Consider the following 22,493-nt stretch of genomic DNA (forward strand, 5'->3'; position numbering starts at 1 on the left):
CAGGAAACTAGGATATCAAGCACATTGCAAAGCTGCTGCAAGTGGCTTAGACCCAAAGTTACCAAACAAAGGGCTGATTTGGAGTATGAGGCCCTACGCACGAAATTAAGCATCGCAACTTGACTGGCCACTAACATATTAAGGGTGACCAGCATCCGGGTCTGGGATTCTCACTAGAACCTCCCTGCCATTCTCCATTCGCAGAGAGAAGGCCTTGTAATAGAGCCCCTCAGGCAACTCGGTCGTTTGTGCACTCCAGCTGCTGAGTATACAACCAGTAGTGTCCTAGAAAGGGGGTGCATCGGGATTGACATATCGCTTTTCGAGTTGGCGTTGCTCATTATAGCCAACGACCTGATGTCTACTGAAGTGATTGTTTTATTTGCCTGAGGCTCGCAAAACGGGTCAGCTGGAGAACTCGAGGATACCCCGTGAAATCTGCACCTAAGCTTGCTTGCAGAGAGAAGAGCTAGAGAGAAGAGCTTCAAAGTTCTGTGCAGCCCTTGCATGACAATCTTTCTTATATGTAAGTGACAGCTGTAGTATGCAAGTCCTCTGTCGGACGTTTAAGACATGCTTGGACCACATGACCCTTACCAGAACCAGCTGTCGGATGTTGGCTGATGCGACTTGATTTTTCTCGGGAAAGAAGGACATGCTGCATCGAGTGTTGTCTAGAGAAGAATACAGCTAAAGATCTCAATATCATTGGTATATAGCTATACACAAATCATGGCATCATTCACAGTGAAGGTGAACGAACATCATATATCCGCCAAAAACATGTGCAAAAGAGTGTCATATCCCACAAACCACGAGCCTAACATCAGTACTCGTTCAACCGCAGCTTCTTTCCGACGAACCGACGTTTCGCAGGCTTATCGGCTCGCTCTCTGTCGACACTTAACCCTTTAAGAGCATGAAGCAGCATGCCCGCGTCAAAGAAGCCATCTATACAATCATTGTCAGCAAATGCCCTGGAAAGAGGAAAATCTTCTCGAGAGACTTACATCCACCCATGCCGTCATCCTCGATCTCGCCACTGTCCGTAGTTGGCGTCTCCGTACCCCGTTGCACCGAGCCGGTGTCGCCGCGGACTGGCCGGCCCCGGCGATTATCGTTTTGGAACCGCTCGGCAAGCATCTCCATCTCGCGGGCCCTGCTTGTGCGAGGGCTGGTCGCCTTACGATTGGTGGCGCGGAGCAGCTTCCGAATCTCGTACAAATACGACTCCAGTGTGTGCATCAACCGGGTAGTCTGCCGGTGCTTGGACGAGGCACAGATCGAGATAGAATCGTCTTTGATGATATAACCGATACCAAATCCATCTGCGGAAGTCGGTCCAAACCCGAAGTGCCGCAGGCACGGATTGCCGCAGTTGGACGTTGACAAGATCGTGTTGTTGATTTTGTCCCAGCCGGGATCACTGAAGATGGCCGGAGTGGGCGGCAGTGTGCGAACACCGCGGTAGCTGTAGCCGTTTGAGGATAGGCCATCCTCCGACATGGAGGACGACGTTTTGGGAGAATCGATGGCCGATCCGTTCTCGACAGGGCTCGAGTATCCGTTGGACCCGCCTTCAACGCTATTGCCCGCTGACGGGCTGCCCTCGTCGAAAGATCGCTGCCAAACACAGTACAGGGCATACAAATGGCGATCCTGACCCTGCCCCTTGGAACATTCCTTGGTGATGGCGGTGTGCTTTTGAGTCGCCTTGCGAAGAGCATTGACCTTCTGCTCCGCCGGGTTGTCGCCCCAAAAGGTCTTCACAAAGTCGACACATTCATTGGTGACCGTTCGGATGGCTTCTGTCCGCCCGTGCAAGAAGAATTTGGTCATTGCCGGCTCGTACGTGTTTTCGGCGCGACCATACAGTCCGTAATAAGCGGCTTGGAACGCCATTTGCACAAAGGCATCTGGAGAGAAGCCCATCGAGGTGATAAAATTCTTGCCGTATCCTTCGAAGTCAAGAACCGCGAATTCATGCTGCTGGAGGAGATCGGCGAGATGAGACTCGGCAAATCGCAAGGCAATGCTCAACTCGGGAACCATGTCCCACTCGAGCTTTCGCGGTGTTGTGCTGACGTTGCCAAAGCTTCGGGGGTCCCGCTTTGAGGGATCAGGGCTGGCAGTTGTCCAGAGCGACGGGGCCTGACCGTTGATTGTCTTGGCGAAACGAAGGATCGTGTCTGTGTACACGTCGCTAGCGAAGCGCAGAACCGTGTGGCCATCGACACCGGTGTGTTCGAAGTTGATACCAGCACTTCCGTTCTTGCACACAATGATTTGCAGTTTGTCGTACCACCGGTTGGTACAGGTACCGACCTGGACACCTCTGACGACCTCACTCGTACCACAGAGCATGTTGGCGCAAAGCTGCGACGTATTCTCCGGTTCTGTGTAGTCCAGACAGAGAACAAACAGAGCTGTGTCGACAATGTTTAAGCACTCCGAGTTATTGGATCCCTCGTCCTTGGTAAGAATATCTCTCAGACCCGACCATACTTTCCGATTCTCCGTGCTCAGAACGCCAAGAGCGCCCTTTGCAGCATCCTGAATTGGGGTCTGTTCTGCGTCGCCAATGATCACCTGCAGATTAACCGCGATATCCTTTTCGCTCATGATCAAGTCATTGTTATCATCAAGAACATCAAACCAGTAGAACTGGCCTCGGCACATAACAACAATGTGTTTTGCGTGCGGGTCCTGGCTGATGATACAGCCATTATCCGTGGGTAGACGCGCAGTTCCGAATAGTCGGGAGTACTGGTACATGCATAGTGGTGTTCCTCGGACCGTGTCAGGAGGCAGCTCCTCCCGCCTGACAGCCCGGACAAAGGAGAGAGCAGAGACGACGAGTGACGCAGCCCGAGTCACCTGATTGTTCCTGGCAGGGGTGGGGTCATCTTCCAGCAAGAAGAACGGGTTAAGGTTCAGGACAACAGCTATGAGAGGTCAGTTCAGCGATCGACTGGTGTATGAAGAATGAAGAAGAAGTTCATACGATTGTCATAGTTCAAGTAAGAGTCGTACCCTATGTGGACGTATGTTAGTGTTGTTGTATGCGACATGTTTCAGTGAGGACGTACAGAATTGTTCAATGTAGCTCGTTTTCGACGATGCATAATTTTTCAACTTCTCTTGAAGAATAGGACCATCTGTCTTGAGAAAGTCCTGAACAGCAGCTTTTGTTTCTTCCTGCTCTCTTGGGGTTTGCAAAGCTGATAGTGCATCTAGGTATCTCTTGCATGTGTTCTCAAGGTCGGGAATAGGCAATTTTGGCAAAGAGTCCTGGTTGGCAAATGTCAAGCCCTTTTTCTTAGAGGACTGGGGAGCCGGAGATGATCCGCCATTCGCCGATGTTGGATCGGAAGAGGGCCTAATCTTAGCATCGAGGCTTGGTTGAGACCGGGGGGCTTCCATAGCGTTTCCCAGTGGCTTTGGAGCTGTGAAGTAACGGACTGCCATGGACGAGTAAGACATAGCGTCAGCTGAGAACAACAATCACTCCTTTAAGGGAAAAAGCTCTAAGCGTAGCGGCAGGCGAGAAAAGTCGGAATGGACAAAAGACGTAAGGCGCTGCGGTAGAAATAATGACAATCTTGCAAGCAATATGATGGCATGGATAATCGCGTAGTTGTACCGAGACTTTCGAAGTTCAAAAATACGCAAAACAAAATGAGAGAAAGGAAGGAGAAAAGGCTACACTGTTATATGTATAGAAGAGTATAGAACAATCCCAGTGTATACAAGCCCCGCGGTGGACGGGAGGCCGGAAGTGTGGAGCATGGGCTGGGGTATCGGGGACGAAAGGAAAAATAGCGTCAGGCAGCGGGAAAAGGGACGCTTACAGTAAATCAGATAGAGGGATAGCCTGCAGCGCTTGCACCAACCACAGTGGACCGCGCCGCGTCCGAGGACTTTGCTGGTAGTATGCGTCGGGGGAACGGAGAAGCTTGACGAGTGGTTAGTATACACTGGTTAGGTGGCTCGCGTTGCCAAGAGATGCAGGTTCAGAAAGCAAATGAAGCAGAAACTGCACAAAAGAAGATGAGCAGAATGCTCCATATAATCAGTTTGAAAGAAGTTGAAGGCTTGTCAAGATCAAATTGCAGATTGACACTTCTCGAGTTCTTGAGCTGACATTGGCGGGGTTGTGGAGGATAGACCGTGTGACGTCTGGAGGATAAGATCATTGATCAGAGGCCATAGTACCTACCTAATCATAAAAATCCCGGGTGAGCACCAGGAAGGTCATTCAATAAGTCGAGGTGATCATCAAGACACCATGTAAGATTTATCCGAGACACGCTGTGAAGAGATGATAGTGAGTGTGCACTGCAGTAATAGAGCATGAATAGATATCGGCCACTCGCGCTGACAAGGAGCAAGGGCCAGGTAGCGAGTCCAGTCGATAATCTACCTTAGCTCGCAGTAGTCAAGTCTTAGGCTTTAGATGGACGGAGGGCTAGTCTCGCTCCGCATCCGATGACGTTTCGGGTGAAGGGAGCAGTGAGCACAGTATTCCATGATTTGCGATAACATACGGAGTACTCCAATGCAAGTCTGGTTGCGGGGAGCTCCTGAGTCCTACCTAACTTTAATTGCTGGGTCACGTGTTGCTTACTTCAGCGCTCTGAGGTAACTATTGCAGGTTTCTTCAACTACAACTACTAGTTAATGAGCTGTGGGTTATAGATGCCTACTGAGGTCGAGGGGAAAGGAGAAGAGGGAGATTGCTGCAGAATAGGGATTGCTTCATGATGAGAAATCAATTCGCTTTCAGTCATGTCGTACTCTAAGCAAGGCGCCATTCCATGAAAGATCATACTCCAGCGAACACCCAAAATGACAAGTTCAATGATCAAGTTGCTGGCACTGATGTACCGGAAAGAAGAATACTCGAACGGACAATATTCACAACCGAAGCAGACGCAAGTCACGTTCAGGTCTATGTCGTCTGGTTCATCGCCGGGGATGTGGGGACTTGCAGATCTCCCTGGAGAACCAAGCAAGAGCCTTAACACAGTAGACAAACGAGCTGAATGTGACTAGAAAACAAAGAAAAAGTGAATGCGCGAAAGGTTTGTTCAAAATGAAGAGAGATTTTCCATGAATGACTGACAACTTCCAGACAGTTATCCTGGTTCTCGATTGCAATTTGCGATTGTAACGTCCCACACATGGGTTAATCCAACACTATCCCATACACGAAATAACCACTTATGCTCTTTAGTTCCCTGGAGATGGTCCCATTTGAAGCCTGAACACCCACGGCCCGGTGTCAAGGTCACTTCGTTCGTAAACGCAAACGGAGAAATTGATTGTCATTGCGGGGCCAGACAACCTTCTTATCACAGTCGAGAGTAGGAAATCCACGGAATCGGCAGGTTCGTCAAAGCTCTACGCCGAGTAGTAGGCGTGTCCAAGCGGAGCAAGGACGTTGTCGCCGTATTCACCCGCATAGTTGCCTGTGTACACGTCAGAATTGACATACTCCAAGGGACAAAGATTGACGACACTTACCAGGAGGGTAGTAGTTGCAGACAGTGAAGGGCGATGGCTGACTCGAGTCAACGTTGCCGAGGGAATCGCAAACGACCGTAGCACAACCGACGGAGACCGAGCCCTTCCACACGATCTGAGAGAAATGGCCCCACTTGTCGAAGTAAGTCATGTCAGGGTTGGCCTCTCCGTAGAGACCATCGTAGTAGCCGAACTCGTCGTTGTACATCAGGTTGGTGATCATGACTCCGATCTCGTCCGCAGAAACACCGTATCCGATGTTCTGACCATAGCCACCGCCGCCGATGTCACTAAAGGGGGGTTAGCAAACAAGCGCAATTTGTTCGTTGGGGGGCTTTTGTACTCACGTGTTGTGCTGGTAGACACATTGCGAGGCAAGGGTATAGGCGCTGGACTCGAGGGTGGTGTTCCAGGTCATGGAGCTGACCGAGTGGTTGCTACGGTGGATGTTGTGGTTGTACAGGACGGCGGACTGATAAGCATTGGTGGCACTAGCAGCGGCGGCAGTGGTAGAGGTGGAAGTAGCAAGGGTGGTGGGTTGCGCAGTCTCAGCCGCCGATGAGGTCCAAGCCGATGTCCAAGCAGAGGTCCAGGCAGAGGTCCAGGCAGTTGACCAGGAGGAAGCCGCAGGCAATTCCTCCACAATACCAACCGCCGTAGTGGTAGACGCAGGCGCGGCACTGACAGTGGTAGAAGTGGTAGGGACAGGGGCGGCGGATGTAGCCTCAGTCTCCACAGGAGCAGGAGCAGGATCGACGCTAGCGACGGTCTGAGTGAGCTGGACCGCCTGGATGGGAGAGTAGGTCGAGGTTGGGGCAGGCTGGTAGGGGAGAGTGATGGTCTCGGTGACAGTGACGATAGTCCAATCGGTCACGTAAGACCGCTTGTCGAGAGGCTTGGCCAAAGCACCTGCAGCGCAGACAGCGCCGATCAACCACGAGTAACGCATGATTCCTGATCTGATTTTTTTTATTCCCGAGAGTGTGAAGCGATATTTCCGACAGATCAACTGTGTAACCAAATTACTTCTCCTGGAAGTAAATCGACAGGCAGATTGTGAAGAGAGAACGAGCGCTTGTCAATAGGCAGATCGACTGCAGATGCTGGAAAGATTCGCCGAGTATGTACTGTCTGGTAGACGGAGGTATAAACAAAGGAACGACAGCCGTGAGGACACTTTTTCTAAAGGAGTGAAGAAAAAGAGTACGCCACAGGCGGAGGATGAAGAAGAAGAGTTGAGTGTCAAGGGTGAGGACCGAGAGAAGGTGGTGGGAGGGATGAGAGGGAAAGAAAGTGCCTGATAATATAGGACGCCTTGGTAGTAGTAGTCTAGCTGTAGTGGCCAGCAGCTTCAGCTAGTGAATTGAGTGAATTCCGCCGTAAAAGGGGAGACCGGGGGCGCGAGAGAGAGAAGAAACAAGAGAGAAAGAGAGCCTAGCGGGGAGACTCTATCCTCATCAGTGGGGCCAAGAGATCTGGAATAATCAAATGCAAATTAAATTCGTTATTAGAGGCATTAGGGAGACAGGACTATCATGGCCTGGAGCGGGGACTCCAAGGATCTAATAACTTCAGGGGTGGATAGTGGTGGTACTTGATACAAGTGACCCCCAGGTGTCTAGTATTGAGCGTCGCAGCCAGATCCAGAACTCGATTGATTATTCTTTGAGGTTTCTCTTCTTTCAGATTCTTTCAGAACAGCGAGTTGCTGGAAATAAATGCCGCCTGACATACCAAGGAGTGTTTCGGCCTGGTTACCTAACATTCCACTACCTCAATGGAGTATTCGACAGCCACAACAGAGATGTCTTTGATTCTTTTACCTTAGTACTCTTGAACCATGGGCTTGTCCTCTCATTCATTGTCATCATTGTCGAAGACTCGTCATGCTCAAAGAATAATAATGGGTAAAACCAAGCAAAATAGATAGACTAGATGGAGAATTAATTTCTCGACGGTTGAGATTCCCAAACCCCTGAGCACCACTAAACCATTCTCAGACTGCACGATGCCGCCCGTTTCAGGCACCGTGAGCCCTGAACCAATCAACTTATTTAGCGAGACCTTTGCGCTTCCGATCTCCGGCCAAGTCGAACTTTATTCTTATGATACAAATGATACCTACGCAGGACTTCTTGAAAGAATTAGGGGAGCACCTTGTTATTCTCTCCATAGCAAGAAAACACTCATTTGATTTGACTCTTGGTCAAGATTTCATGTAATTTCCACATAATCTTCCAGTCCCGCCATGCTACTAATAACTCAAAATTAAAGAGGATTCATTTTCCCCATTCCAGTCCAATCACTGCGCATACACGCAATATACTCCATACAGACGGCATCGACAAGCGGGCCTTCTGCACTCGCCAGGGGTTGACTGATCACCGATATCCGGTCAAATGAAAAATGATTAACCACCAAAACTTGGCACCCTGACCGTCTCCCGTCGAGGCCAACGGCGCCGCGCTAATGTTTCATCTTTGCTGCCTCGGAGATTTGGCCCATTTTCGATATCGATGCATCAATTCCTGAAGCTCCATCACTGATCAACTTTCTGCAGAGGATGTACCCCGTAGTCAAGCGATTAGGCAGAAGCAGAGTCCAGAACATTTTGCCATGTTCTTTTCTGGACGTTGAGGGCCTGGATTGCTGTCGTCTGCACTTTGCAAAGTGCCCTTCCTTGCCGAGACTTGGCGGTAGCAGATGGAGATGGAGATGCGAGGCTAGCCACCACGATCAGAATCGCTTTGACTCGACACTTGACATCGACAGGACACAGATCTGATAAGCCCGTTGTACCTGTGCCTTGTGAGTACACTGGCAGCTCCCAATTTCGCGCCTCGGCGTCATTGCCACTGAAGTGAGATTGCAGGCGCGAGGTGACATGCAATGTCCCACCAGTCGCTTGCCCTTTAGTAATAATCCAATATTAAGAGGACGAAAGGAAGCATTAGATTAATCAAGCGACATTGCAAAGTGTAAATGTGTTTGAAAAGAGTTCTCAAAGCCTTTCGCCGAGATTGAGTGTATATCTTCGTCCAAGCAAAGTTCAAGCCGCGATGTAACCATGCTCGTATGCCATGCCATATACCAAGGAAGTCTCCAGGCTTCCAATGAAACTGATTCAACTGTTCAAGGTCCCTGCAGCTAGAAAGTACCTGCACACGACAATGATCTCACCCACAAACTCGCGGTGAGCTCACATACCACCCTTCACCTGAAACGAGATTCCACCATCCCTGTCCTCAGCGTTTGAGATGCGATCTGATTGCGATTCCGCCGGGCAAACTAGCTATCTGCAGGGTCGTGGTCCGATGCCCTTGACCATGCGCCTGGACCGCGACGAGAACGAAGCGCTTCGTTTCAGAATGAGTGCTTGCTGAGCAGATAATATGATACATGTCTTAGCTGTAACTGTCGATCCTTGAGTTGTCGGGTCCGGACTCAATCGGTCAAGAAGATCTTCATCTTTTGCTGGAGGTGAGAAGACACACCGGCAGAACAGCACTCGGCCCACATAGCTAATGTTTTTTAGATTGAGTATTGCTGCACCTTCTAGCAAGCTACGGAGTTGGACGCATACATTTATCCAAAGTCCAGACGTATCAGGAAAACCTTGAAAACACCAAGCCGACCAGGAAAAGCAAAATCCAAAATTGACCTCTATCTGCACTTTTAAACGTCAACCATCCTGCATCTGCCGCTCTCGCAGATCATCAGATAATTCTTCGCTGGCTCCGATGGCTTGAGCTCTTTGAATAGTGGGTTTCGAGTCCTGAGCCAGAACGATTGGTTGCCAACAAAGTCACCAAGATGTGATGGCCTGATGTCGACCAGTGATGTTACCGTGGCCGACGAGACCATCGCCGACCCAGCCTCGCTCCGAATCTTCTTGACAATCAATTCCCGTACAGACATGGGTGCCTCTGATTTGCTGATGAGACCACCAGACCCTTCTGAAGCAACACTCTGAGGAATATTTGGAGTGCAGAAGACTCCCGTTACGCTCCGCGTTGTCGTCTCCAGCCCGACAATGACATCAAGGAGGCCCACGAACAGGAAAGGATGCTGAAGGATCTCCACGGCGAAGGAGTGGCATGTCTGGCGGGCCAGTGTACGGTACTCTTCATCCTCTAACAGCGCCGAAAGACGGAGCAGGTTGCGAGCGATGACTCCATTGACGGATGGTGTAGCTGACTCTGTTCCGGTTTTCAGACGAAGAAGAGGACCCGGCATGCCCGGTGTCATGGTGGAAGGTGTGCTGTAGTAACCCGCTGGCGTCGAGCCTACGTAGGCAAGGAAGTGATCGTTGAGATATTCTGCTTGAGTCAGTATAGTTCAACCGAATGAGCCGCGATCATGGAACATACTCTGCAGCTGCTCCGCGAATTGTAGGTGACTGTCGTCATAAGTAGCTTCATACATATCCAACAGTCCGTGAATGAGATAAGCGTAGTCGTCTGCAAAGCCAGGGGTGCTTCCCCTGCTACCGTCGCGGTAGATACGCCAAAGCTGACCCGTCGCCTTCTCAAACAAATTCTCCTTGATGAAGCTGATCGCTCGTGCTGCTGCCTCGCGACACTGCACGGCTTTTGAGCTCTCGATCTCTTCGAACAAGGCACTGCATTTGGCGAGCGCGCCGATGGCAAGCCCGTTCCAAGCCACAATGACCTTGTCATCCAAATCAGGACGCACCCGAGTCGTTTCACGGTATTCACGTAGCTTCTGTTTTGCCGACTTGATGATCTTCACGACCTCCTCCTCGCTCAACCCAAACTCTCTTGCGAGTTTGCTCGGAGTGACCTTGATGGAAAGCACGTTTTGGTTCATGAATTCATCGTGCGGATCGTGTTCGGGGGCAATGTTACCATCAGGAAGCACACCCCAATGACGAGCACAAACACCAGCATCTCGCTGGCCGAGAACTTGCGTAAGTTCCTTCAGAGTCCAGACATAAAAAGCACCTTCGCGCTTTTCCGTGTCGTTGGGCGTTGGCAGACTGTCTGCATCCTCGGACGAGTGAAAAGCGCCCATAGGCGACTGAATTGGGGCGGTGGTGAGATATGTGGCAAGGTCATATACGGCACCCAAGAGTTCAGGGTTATGTGTGAGTTTGAACGCGTCGACGTATACATCCAGAAGCTGAGCCTGGTCGTAAAGCATCTTTTCAAAGTGCGGTAGACTCCAATCCGAGGTCACGCTATATCGGCCGAACCCATGGCCGATGTGATCCCTGATTCCTCCGCGCGCCATACTAATGAGTGTGCTCACTGCCATAGCAGTTGCCTTGTCACACTCCTCTCGTCCCACAATATCTGATACTGCGCTTGGGTATGTCTTCAGGCGCAGGAGGAAGCTTAAGTTGGCAGGCGTGGGAAACTTGGGCGCCCGGGAAAAGCCTCCATTTACAGCATCAAATCGCGAAGCGAAATGCTGATATGCCTCCTCCAGAAGCTCAATGTCCAGATCCTCGTCCGCCTGCCGATCGCCTTGTTGAGAATGTGTTCCTTCCTCGGCGAACTCCCTGAGTTGTCGCGTGATCTCTTTCGCACTATCGAGGCATCGTTGCTGCTGAGTCTTCCACACATCTCGCAGTTTCTCCAGGATATCCACGAATCCGATGGTGTCCTGTCCGGAGAGTGTCGATGAGTTCGGGCCAGGCCAGTAGGTGCCACCAAACACAGGCTCAAGATTTGGTGTCAGAAATACGCTCAAAGGCCAGCCGCCGGAGCCGGTAGTAGCTTGGACGTAATTCATATAAACGTCATCGATATCAGGTCTCTCTTCTCTGTCGACTTTGATCGGAATGAAGGATTCGTTCAGCAACGAGGCTACTTCTTGTGACATGAAAGATTCTTTTTCCATGACATGGCACCCTGAATCACATTATTTCTTAGCATTACCCCCCTCTACAACGTGCATACAAGGGGAAACAAACAGTGACACGCGGAATAACCGATGCTCAAAAAGATGAGTCGGTTGTATCGCCGGGCTAATTCAATGGCCTCTGCGTCCCATAATTGCCAAGCGACCGGATTGTTCATGTGAGCTCTGACCTAATGCAGCGATTAGAAACGGCGATTCGGATGTCTGCAGTGGGTGAGTCTCACATAAGGCGACCTGCTATCCTGCAGTCTATTAACAAGCTTCGGCTCATGGTCTGCACTGCTCAGGTGTGTCTGAGGATGCATGGCTGCGGTTGCCGCCATCTTGCATAATCAGGAGATGATTGTGTGGTGAGCCGTCGTCAATAAGTTTAATAATCGTCGCACGAGAATACGACCAAGGGAGGGGTTGTCCACTGATAAGATACAGCGACGATCCGGCTCAAGCCACAGAGGAGACCTCTGGTAAAACTGTCTGAGAACTGACAAAGCGACAGGGATTCGTTGGACTGGAAAAGCTACACAAGGATAGCAATCAGAATGTGCCTCTAGTGGACAAGAGTTGAGCCTGGAGGAGGAGAGCATGTGCTACGGGCGTTAGTCTGTCCCGCATCCGGGAGATCATCGCCGGAGTGCGTCATTTATGCATCAAGCTGTCACGTGACGTCCTGAAAGCCTCAATTGTCGATCGATGGAGTCGATTACTGTCGCTAAGGAGTAGATTGGGAATAATAAGTAGGTAGTTGGCATTATGTACTTTAACGTGAGCCTGTAAATGCTGATCCAGGTATATGATAGTGGTGTTTGGTATAATCTTGCCCCAAAACCGTTAATCCTCATTCATGAGCTCCGCCAATTCCCGCTCTTCTTCCTCGGTCAGCATCAATTCGGGGTTTTGCTCCGATGCCTCCTCCTCAGCCTTGGTTTTCTTGGCCTTTTCAACAGCCGTTCGTAGATCGTCAGGTCGCAAAGACCATTGGCGAACAGTAGCATCAATGCCGACGCTCACGACGGTAGAGCCTATGAGGACGAGCCCCGTAACCTCTTCGAAGTGTCCGGAAAATGTATGATAAAGTTGACCGGTCTGTGATTGTGTGGAGGTTAGTGACGGACGACATGTCGCTCTTCAGTAGAACATCAACTGACCGAGCGATTCCATACTCGAACTTCCTCGTCCCGGCATGCGGTAATGACCCAACCGCCTTGCTCGTAGACTACAACATCTCGAACAAAATCCGGATGACTCAGTGTCAGGTTCGCTTTCCAACCGTCCTCCCTCACGAGACACTTGGTTGTCTTATCGGCCGAAGCTGTCCATAGATCTCCGTCACTGTCGAAGAATAACTTGTATACGCTTGTGTCATGAGCCAAAAGGGGATCCATGGCGGTGAGATCTTGACTACCAGAGGCAATGTCAAACCAGCGAATTTCCCGATCACTCCCAGCACTATATACAACGAGTGACTTGCTCTCCGGGTCGAGGCAAGTCGGATCCATAGTCAAGTCCTGGACACCCTTGGTGTGGCCCTTGAGCGTATAGAGTCGCTTGCCGCTGGCGATGTCGAAAACTAAGATTTGCGCATCGGCGCCTCCCGAAATCAGAAGATCTTGGTCACGTAGCCTTGAGCTGATGACCGATCTTACGAAGTCGGTGTGTCCTTCATATCGGTGTTGCGGCTGTCCCGAGGCCACATCCCAGCTCCAAATGGTCTTATCCCAGCAACCGGCAAACAACAGCTTGCCATCGGGACTGAAGCAGATGCTTGTCACTGGGGCAGTCGGGCCCTTGAAAACGGCAGCAGTCTCACCTGTCTGCAACAAGAGCAAGCCAAGTGAAAGATTGATTTAGTTACGAGTACCAGTGTGGCATCCAGCGAAAAGAATACCATGCACCTACTTCTAATAAGATCTTCCGGACAGTCCCAGCACTCTGCGCAACAAACACAGAGCCCGGGTTCACAGGATCTGCTGCAATGGCCAATATCTTACTCGGCAACTTGATGGGGCTCCCATTTGTGTTCCGAGATTTAGCGTCCTTTCGCTTCTGCTCCTCCAAGGCAGCCCTGCAAAATTAGGAGGCACAATTAGTGAGAGGGAGCAACACAGAGCAACCCGGCAGCAATCATTACGAACGAGGTTTGAAAGAAGTCGTCCCGATGGGTAGAACGCGACATGATAAATATAAATGGTAGCCAGATATAAAGTTTATTCAATGAATCATAAGTGTTTTCTCGATCAGTGTAGGTAGCATTGGCGGTGGGACTCAAGCAAAAGAAACGAAGGACCTGCTCACTAAGCTCCTGTGGTTCGCCGTAGTACAGAGCTTTCCCACCACAAAAACACGGTAGCCGGTTTCAACCCTTTTCCCTTTCTCCTCTCTTCTCTCGCTTCTCTCGCTTACTTCCGTCTCCTTTCTCGCAGCTATAAATTCTTGTCGATTTTCTTTCCTTCCCTTTTCTCCTCTTCCCTCTCTTCTCTCCGTCTCCTTTCCTGGCGCGGTTGTCCGCGCAAACCCTGCCCAGCATGGATATGAACCATCTCATAGGGTCAGTCTTTTATGCCTACACTGGTCTGAACCGGGGTTTGTGCGGCTAGTAGACTGGAGTTAACACCTAGCAGTCAGCGTTTCAACCTGATCTCCAAGAGTGACATTCGGTATGCTGGCCCTCTATTTGAACTGACTCGCTTGCTCGGCCATTGACTAACTTGCTTATCCCTAGCTACGTTGGTACCTTACATGAGATCAATCCCGAGGCCTCGACAATAGCCCTTGAAAATGTCGTCTCTTTTGGAACAGAAGGCAGACGAGGAAATCCGGCTGAAGAGATTCCTCCTTCTGCCAGTGTCTATGAATACATTGTCTTCCGTGGGAGTGATGTAAAGGACATTAGCGTAGCTGAGGAGAAGAAGGAAAATGCACAGCCTGAACCTCCTCAGGTGCCAGACGACCCTGCTATCCTCGGGGTAAGTTCAACCGGAGCTTTCTTTGATTTCACCCCCCTGCCCTGTACTGTGGGCCCCCGTGCAAGTCGCTTGACTTGACACGGTCGGCTTGGTTGATCAGGTGATGAAATATTTCGGATGTAAACTCACAGACCTGTTCTGAATGCGCAAAACCGTGTGGAGATTTCCGTTGCCTTCCTTCTGATGATCAACAAGACCGTGCAATTTGTTCTTTCTTTGCTACAGACATGACTGTTACACCTTGGACAATTTGCTGACTTGATCGAAACAGAGCATGTCTCGCCCAGGACCCGCCCCTCAAGGACCTCCTCAGCCTCAACCACCACAACAGTCTCAGGTTCCTCATCCCAGCCCCCCTGGATATCCTCAGCAGCCACAGTTCCATGGCTTCTACCCACCCTATGGACAACGCTTTGGCGCTCCTGGCTTCCCACCAGGACCTGGATTTCCAAACATGCCGTATGGTGCTCCACCGGGATGGTACCCTCCTCCCGGTCAGGGATTTCCTCCAGGACCAGGACAATTTCCTCCTCAGATGCCTATTAATGCCCCTGGACCACACCAAACTCCCCCTCCCCAGAATCGAGCTGGAGCTCCGGGCGCGGGTCCTGTAAATGTACCCAAGCCCACGTCGGAGCTCCCGGTTGGTGACCGGCAGACGAGTAAGTCCACTAGCCGGAACGTCACACCTGCCCCTGCTCCATCTGCACAGAATCCTCCTCCACCCCCCGTTGAGTCTAAGCCTTCCGTAACAGAAGCCGTAAAGGCCTCTACTTCTGCTCAAAGTGCACAAGCTGCTGGTCTTGGAGCTGGTCCTGGAACACCAGCCAAGGTACCTCCCACTGGACCTAAGGGCGGTCGTGTTCAGCCAGCGATTCCTGTCGCCAACCTACCTAAGCCGCCTATTCCGGCTGTAGCCAATCCTCCTCTTGCTAGTGTTCCTGGAAATAATGCGTCGCAAGGACCTGCGTTGTCCGCTATCACGGAGGCTACTCGAGCTGCCACTGCTGCGGTTGCGGCCGCCATGGCCAAGTTACCACAGCCCAATGCTCAGAAAAAGGCTACACAGGATGCAGCTGTTGACGCTATGACCAAGCAGATGAGTGAATTGAGGACGTACGAAAGCGGCCGTCCTCCACGTGGTGGACATCGTGGTGGACGTAGTGGTCATCGTGGTCATTACCAAGGACCAGCCAAAAAGGTTGAAGTCCCCGACACTGACTACGATTTTGAAAGTGCCAATGCCAAGTTCAACAAGCAAGATCTGGTCAAGGAAGCCATTGCCACCGGCTCTCCTGTGCCTGAGGCCGAACCGCACGTCCAGAACGGTGAGGTCGAAGTTGCTGATACTACTCATCATGCCTCATCCAGCAATGCCATTGCTTACAACAAGTCTACCTCGTTCTTCGACAATATCTCCAGCGAGGCTCGTGACCGCGAGGAAGGCACTAGAATTCGACCCGGCGGTCGTGAGTGGCGTGGCGAAGAGGAGAAGCGGAACATTGAGACCTTCGGCCAAGGTAGCGTTGATGGCTATCGCGGTAGCTACAGGGGCCGTGGCAGAGGCAGAGGCTACGGTGGCCGGGGCCGTGGTGGTTATGGCCGCGGCTACAACACTCGAGGCCGTGGCAATTATCGGGGACGCAGCAACTCGCAGTCCACCGGCGTGCCTGCACCGATCTAATCACCGTCTCATCCTTTTGAGATTCCTTGATGCTGTTCGATTAGCGATTTTTCTCACCGGCTTCTGTTCTTTTTGATGACTCTCGGCGTCTGGATGGTCGCATCCTACGAATACTCGATATCAATCAAACTCTAATGTTGCGATTGGGATTAGTACGAATCACGGCGGGCTTAGTGAGCTTTGTGCTGTTATGACATGGTTTCCGTTCACGGCGTTTATCTATTTTTACCACTTGCATGGCCTTGGTGACATCGCACAGACGGTGATGATGAACATGTTGTTCTCCCTTTTACGTATCAGGATAAGTAGCCTGCTCTTTGTCCTGGATCTGGCTGGTGTGATGATGCCCTGCCTATTGGAGGCTTTGTTTCGCATGGGGATTGTTTCTCCATTTGCGTGGGCTGTCGACTGCAGGCACATCTGACTTATGTACCATATTCGAGAAGATATCATTCTGAATGAAAATCACAAAAACAGGGCCGTTGAGCCCACCACACTATGTCTTGTCCTACAATTTGTAATATGCATTTGCTCACCCGGATAGATCGATGATGACTGAGGGGTCGGCCGAAGATACATCCCTTATCCTCGGCTCATGACATGCGGAGAACCGCCACCTTCGACTGTTTTGTGCAGAACCCCTTTCCAGCACCTGGATTATGCAAGAGTCTGGATGTTGAACATTGAGGACTCGCTTCACTGGGGGAAATCCGATTCTCCTCCCCTTGCTGCAACTGTTGGTTTGTCCTTTCGATAGTCTAACCAGGGTCGATGCCGGAGTGTCTAGGATGAACTGGACGATCATCACTTCACCTCCGCACTCCAGGCTCAATTCCACCCTCTGTCCTGTTCACCTCGGCCAAACAAGCTTTCAGCTCTCTCATTCTGGACACACGGACAGCAGATAGATCAGACTACGTATTGCAGCGCTCCCCCGCACTACGCATGATGGTCGATATAAGTAGTGGAGAAAGAATGGGGTTCGGCGTTCGTCACCCCCATGGCTCCAGCCAACGACCCAAGTCTCAACCCGAACAAGACAGTCGACGAGCATTATCCACCTTCCCATTCGCAATACCAGGAAATACCGAGGATCATCTCGGTTCCACTTCTCTTCTTGTCCACAAATCCCTCGAACTAGGATCCCCACCAACCCTGTAGCACAGGGATCGCGTATATAACCACGGAATCCTCGTCACCATGGTCGCCTCGGATCGACTCAAGAAAGTGGCCGATACTTTGTCCTCAAACCCCATCTCTGCTTCGGTGTTGCCGGATACCATGTCTTCTCGAGTGCAAGTGCCTGAGCAGCTTCCCTGGGATCCTACCTGCACCCGGTTTCCTTCTCGCAAGGAGTTGCCCGAGCTCACCAACGCTCCTGAAGACGCGGCTTGGGTGTGGGGTGAAGATGATTCGGTGAGTTTGGTTCTTTGGAGGAGTTGTAGTCAGATGCTTATGTGATGTGCATAGCTTGGAAGGTTGAATCTGCTTACTCCGGAGCGGGTGAAGGCTGCCGCGGCGGAGATTCAGACGGGGGAAATGGTTCGGCTTGAGTGAGAGACATCATCCCGTAGATGGTTGAATGAGATGACTGATGGGAGATAGCCTTCCGTTGAATGTTCCCGAGACTCCGGCTTTTGGACGGGAGGCCTTTCAGCATAAAATCAAGTTACTTGTCGAGGGTGTGGCGTACGATGATACGTATACTTTGAACACACAGAGTGGTACACAATGGGATGGATTCCGACATGTAAGTGCTGAAAGCAGATCTCTGCTATTGTCCTGAAGCGTTGTGTTTACTAACGGATCATAGTTCTCACATATCGATTCTCAAACCTTCTACAACGGCGTATGTGCCTCTTGAGCGCGATCCCCCGCTTCAGTCACACTAACGAGACACAGACCAAACCCTCCGACATCGACGGCGAAAACGCGAACCTCCGCTGCAGCATCCACCACTGGGCTGTCCATGGTATTGCGGGCCGCGGCATCCTGCTCGACTATCGCCATTACGCGAAAATCCACAATATCGACTATGACCCGTATACGGCGCACCCCATCTCCTTCGACGACCTCAAAGCCTGCGCCAGGTACCAGGGCATCGATCTCCGTCCGGAGTCGCAGGGCGGCGACATCAAAGTAGGCGACATCCTCATGGTTCGCTCCGGGTTTGTAGAGCGGTATAACCAGCTGACTCCAGCGGAGCGCACGGCGGCCGCCGAGCGCGCACACGATGATATCAAGTGGGCGGGTGTGAAGCAAGAAGAGGCGGTACTGGACTGGCTTCATGACTGCTACTTTGCCGCGGTGGTAGGAGACTCGCCCACGTTCGAGTGCTGGCCACCGATTGAGGGGAACTACATGCATCAGTACATTCTGGCGTTGTGGGGGATGCCACTGGGCGAGATGTGGGATTTGGAGAAGTTGGCGGTTAAGTGCCGGGAAAGGAACAGGTGGACCTTCTTCATGACGAGCGCTCCGGCCAATGTTGCTGGTATGTGTTGCCTTCAGCCGATGTGGTAGAACGATCGCTAACTGTGGGTTTAGGAGGTGTTGGATCTCATGCAAACGCGACGGCTATTCTGTAGGGCTAAGCCTGCATGTATGAGTTATCCTTTGTATCCGCGACTCGATCGGCAATATCTCTATGGCTGAAGAAGACAGCTCGTTCTGCTGAAAAGGGCATTTACATAGGCTCAATTCTACATAAAGTCAGACAAGGAGTACATCGAACAACGTAGAGACGAGCTTGGTGTGGACTCAGCACTTCTCGCCTTGGAGCACTGTCTACAAGGAATACCTATCTACATTGACGAGTGATGTATGATCCCGCTTCCGAAGACCGGCACATCTACTACAGAAGAGGAGCACAACAAACGGAGCAGTCAGGACTCAAAGTAGACAATTATTATCAATCTGATACTAACGACAGTGATGATATCAGTCCCAGACTATCATCGATCACACGCCCTCAGATCGGATGCGGGGGCGAGTCTCGGGGCGGGATACAAAAGTATGCGGATCGAGCTCGCCATGGTTCACAGAAAGAGTTTATCATCAGATAGGAAGGACGTCACACCAATCCGACTCGAAGATAACACGAGCTGAATTCGGATAGAACGGTAATCCTGATTCTCTTCTTGATCCACCAAGCCCACTGCGGATAGTGCACCGGTCTGCGGCCCGCACACAGTACTGCGGTTGGCAGCGGCCATGAAAGGATGAAGTATAAGACCTCGTATCAAGGTCACCAGATCCTGAGAAGCGAATCATCATAACTCTCAGAAGCAAGATTTAACATGCGACTGCAACAACCAAACACAGATTCAGCAAGCAACATGGGATCCACCGCCACAAGCTGGAGACGACTCAGTGTCGGCATCGTGGGAGGCGGCATCGGCGGCCTCGCAGCAGCCATTGCCCTGCGCCGCGCCGGCCACGAGGTAACCATGTACGAGCGCCATGATTTCGCCGGCGAGGTGGGTGCTTCGATCTCATGCGCGGCGAACGGCACGCGCTGGCTGCACGAGTGGAAGGTGGATATCGCCAAGGGGGACCCCGTTGTGCTGCGCAAGCTGATCAACCGCGACTGGAAGACGGGGGAGCCCGTCAGCGTGTATGACCTGGATGGGTATGAAGAGCGCTGGGGATACGTGTACTACATGTTCCATCGGCAGTACATGCATGCCATGTTGAAGGACTGTGCGATGCAAGAGGAGGGGGAGGGGACGCCGGTGAAGTTGCTAGTGAACCATCAGGTAGGACTCATGACCACCCACATTGACATGGTACTAAGTGAGGCAGTGCAAAGACATCAACCTCGAGACCGGGGTGATCACCTTCGCCAACGGCAAAACCGCCCAGCACGACCTCATCGTCGGCGCAGACGGCATCGGCTCTGCTGTGCGTAGCATCATCGGTCTAAAGCCGGAGAAGAAACCCGCCGACTCGAGCTGTCTGCACGCCAACGTGCGCACCGAGGACGCTGTCCGCCTCGGGCTGGTCGATTACTCGCAGCACAGCGCGCTGGAGTACTGGGGCGGGCAGGACAACAGCTGGGACAAGATCGTGCTGTCGCCCTGCAACGGCGGCAGCCTGCTCTCGTACTACTGCTTCTTCCCGCGGGAGAAGGGCGATTTCACGAACCACACTTGGGGCGGGACGGACCGGCCGGTCGAGGAGCTGCTCGCGCCGTATCCCGAGCTGGATAAGCAGGTTCGGGCGCATCTGGCGATCGGGCAGGAGATCAGGCCGTGGCGGCTGTGGGTGCATCAGCCGTACCCGTATCTGGTCCGTAATATGGTGTGTCTGTTGGGCGATGCTGGTCATCCAGTACGTTGTCCCCCGTCGATCGAGATCGCGATGCATAGCTGATACTCTGTAGATGATGCCGCACCAGAGTCAGGGTGCCTGCATGGCTATCGAGGATGCCGCTGCGCTGGGCATCCTCTTCAGCCCGGACTATTTTGACGGCAATGTCGCCGAGTCTCTGCAGGCATACCAGGAGATTCGACTGCCGCGTGTTACCAAGGTGCAGACGGCGTCGGCCAAGGCAGCATCCAATATCAACGAGCGGATTGGTAGGCACCTCCGGTTTACAGGTGAAGTCGATGCTAACATCGACAGGTTTCTCAAGCAACACCAATATCCCAAAGTACAAGGTCGCCAGCGAGAAGGACAAGCTGACGATCGAGGAGATGAATGGGTGAGTCGTGACTGTTAATAGGTTGCCTGCACACTGTCTAACCTGCGACTCAGATACGACATGTACAAGGACGTCGAGGAGGTTCTCGCCAAACGCCGGGGACAGCCGTTTACGCAGCAGTATATCCGTGGTCTTCCCATCGGGTTGAAGTTATCGAATGGCACTGTCGTTGGCCAGCAGCCGTCTGCTCAGATGAAACTTTGACCTTTTTTGTGTGTTATATGATATACCCTTTGCCCGATTGAAGTAGGTAGGCTTTTTGTATTTGGTATTGTACAGAATGGTGACTACTTTTAATGAATCTTGCGAATAGCTTGAGCTAGGACAAGGCCTCTTTAAGCGATTCATATTGTATAGTCTACAGTAAGAGTGTAGAATTCACTGGCTAGGGGTACAGGTGTAGCATCCACTGCAAAACAGTCTACTTTTAATAGGTTCATATCCTAGTTAAACTCATCAGGATACTTGAATATACGATTATGCGCCGTATCATGTTCCACGCCAAATTGGATATGATTGATAACATCCTTTGGGCTGAGGGGTTGTGCCTTCTTCAGATTCCGCAGGTAAGCATCCTTGTTATGACACAGTATTTTCAGTGTACGATCTCGAGCCCAAAAGGTCTCGCTAGTCCTCCGGAATTTTTCAATCTCGAGGCACAGGTGTCGCCAGTAAAGGTCTTCATGTCGGATCTCGTTCAGCTCGAGGAGATAAGGAGCAGCTCGACAGCGCCAATAGCTGTCCATCGGGGGGCAGTGTACGGCCTGACAAAACTGTCGGACGCTCAGGTAGTCCAACCTGTCGAGAATCAAGCAAAGAATGTCGCAAGGCAGATTTAGCCGCGGCATCCTGGACCTCACTCGGGAGGACCGGCGCAGAGCCGGAGCCCGTCGTCGCTTGCATTCTTCGATCAGCCTCCCGACGACCGGGATTCGAAAGGGATCTACGGTTGAAACAGATCAGAGTCAGCCATCGTTTCCATCGATTGATTGATTTGGTCCCGTACCCTGTGCGCGTCGCTTCTTCGTCCATGTATCCCAAACCAGAAACTCCTCGGTGTGGAGTTCCGTCATCCTCTTTAATGAGACAGCAAGGATGGTATGGAGATGATTCTCCGCGTCAGGATCAACAAATCTCAGGGTCAATGACCAACATGAGGCATGAACCGCAAAGGCAAATTCACGCCAGTCCACCGGCTTAGCCAATGATCTGGACCACAAAGCGACATTCTGAGAGTGGTACCTGACGAGACCGGATGGGTCTCGGTTGGTTAAGCCAATGCATGCTTGGTTCCTGTCGATTGGAGCCTTGAAGTAGGTCTCTCTGGGATCTGCAAGATGTGCAATACCGGATAGTCGGTACGCCTGGCTCGATCGATCAAAATAGACTGTGTGTGATGATCAGCTCAACTCAACTCAATCGATTGAACGGCAGAAAGGAAACCAACTTAGACGTAAAGTATCCACCCACTCTTCCTTCTCCCGGAAGCGATACGTCCTTTCCAACTCGTCTGCATCGAGCCAAAGCAGCTGGGCTCCCTGACCCGACTCCTTCAAATCCCTGTAATGAACACAAATCGATTGACAGAAGCCAAAGCCGGCTTCAATGCCACATACGACACAGCCAGTGTAAAATTGGCCACCCATTGAGACTATTTGGTTTGAATCTTGGAGTACTCAAAGGAAAAAGTCTGATAATATCTGAATATTGATGTCATGGTGACAATGGT

The 22,493-nt window shown here is 51.5% G+C and overlaps 8 protein-coding genes across 8 annotated transcripts; 3 read left to right on the forward strand and 5 right to left on the reverse strand.

Annotated features, from left to right (window-relative positions):
- Nucleotides 1-826: 826 nt before the first annotated feature.
- On the reverse strand, nt 827-3,423 carry CDV56_107670 (choline/carnitine O-acyltransferase; the record flags this gene model as incomplete). Its single annotated transcript, XM_026761289.1, has 4 exons — nt 827-951; nt 1,011-2,945; nt 3,005-3,034; nt 3,090-3,423. 4 exons carry the CDS (start codon nt 3,421-3,423, stop codon nt 827-829), a joined length of 2,424 nt encoding a protein of 807 aa, XP_026617435.1.
- Nucleotides 3,424-5,403: 1,980 nt separating this feature from the next.
- CDV56_107843 (uncharacterized protein) lies at nt 5,404-6,475 on the reverse strand (the record flags this gene model as incomplete). The annotated part of the gene is made up of 3 exons (XM_026761462.1): nt 5,404-5,471; nt 5,527-5,816; nt 5,874-6,475. The coding sequence occupies 3 exons, from the start codon at nt 6,473-6,475 to the stop codon at nt 5,404-5,406; spliced, it is 960 nt and encodes a 319-aa protein (XP_026617436.1).
- Nucleotides 6,476-9,201: 2,726 nt separating this feature from the next.
- Nucleotides 9,202-11,735, reverse strand: CDV56_107963 (thioredoxin domain-containing protein; the record flags this gene model as incomplete). Its single annotated transcript, XM_026761582.1, has 4 exons — nt 9,202-9,845; nt 9,897-11,402; nt 11,465-11,582; nt 11,637-11,735. The coding sequence occupies 4 exons, from the start codon at nt 11,733-11,735 to the stop codon at nt 9,202-9,204; spliced, it is 2,367 nt and encodes a 788-aa protein (XP_026617437.1).
- Nucleotides 11,736-12,240: 505 nt separating this feature from the next.
- On the reverse strand, nt 12,241-13,585 carry CDV56_108068 (WD40 repeat domain-containing protein; the record flags this gene model as incomplete). The annotated part of the gene is made up of 4 exons (XM_026761687.1): nt 12,241-12,495; nt 12,558-13,223; nt 13,309-13,474; nt 13,545-13,585. 4 exons carry the CDS (start codon nt 13,583-13,585, stop codon nt 12,241-12,243), a joined length of 1,128 nt encoding a protein of 375 aa, XP_026617438.1.
- Nucleotides 13,586-13,934: 349 nt separating this feature from the next.
- On the forward strand, nt 13,935-16,059 carry CDV56_108124 (putative G2/M phase checkpoint control protein Sum2; the record flags this gene model as incomplete). The annotated part of the gene is made up of 4 exons (XM_026761743.1): nt 13,935-13,957; nt 14,007-14,066; nt 14,132-14,375; nt 14,647-16,059. 4 exons carry the CDS (start codon nt 13,935-13,937, stop codon nt 16,057-16,059), a joined length of 1,740 nt encoding a protein of 579 aa, XP_026617439.1.
- A 1,200-nt stretch (nt 16,060-17,259) lies between these two features.
- On the forward strand, nt 17,260-18,647 carry CDV56_108218 (uncharacterized protein; the record flags this gene model as incomplete). Its single annotated transcript, XM_026761837.1, has 6 exons — nt 17,260-17,475; nt 17,530-17,612; nt 17,665-17,809; nt 17,873-17,908; nt 17,962-18,553; nt 18,607-18,647. 6 exons carry the CDS (start codon nt 17,260-17,262, stop codon nt 18,645-18,647), a joined length of 1,113 nt encoding a protein of 370 aa, XP_026617440.1.
- A 711-nt stretch (nt 18,648-19,358) lies between these two features.
- Nucleotides 19,359-20,968, forward strand: CDV56_108279 (FAD-dependent oxidoreductase; the record flags this gene model as incomplete). The annotated part of the gene is made up of 5 exons (XM_026761898.1): nt 19,359-19,817; nt 19,864-20,391; nt 20,444-20,639; nt 20,686-20,764; nt 20,818-20,968. The coding sequence occupies 5 exons, from the start codon at nt 19,359-19,361 to the stop codon at nt 20,966-20,968; spliced, it is 1,413 nt and encodes a 470-aa protein (XP_026617441.1).
- Nucleotides 20,969-21,207: 239 nt separating this feature from the next.
- Nucleotides 21,208-22,410, reverse strand: CDV56_108323 (uncharacterized protein; the record flags this gene model as incomplete). Its single annotated transcript, XM_026761942.1, has 3 exons — nt 21,208-21,707; nt 21,771-22,151; nt 22,212-22,410. 3 exons carry the CDS (start codon nt 22,408-22,410, stop codon nt 21,208-21,210), a joined length of 1,080 nt encoding a protein of 359 aa, XP_026617442.1.
- Between the last annotated feature and the right edge of the window lie 83 nt (nt 22,411-22,493).

This window comes from Aspergillus thermomutatus, assembly GCF_002237265.1.
Source record: "Aspergillus thermomutatus strain HMR AF 39 chromosome Unknown NODE_23, whole genome shotgun sequence".
Lineage (NCBI taxonomy): Eukaryota > Fungi > Ascomycota > Eurotiomycetes > Eurotiales > Aspergillaceae > Aspergillus > Aspergillus thermomutatus.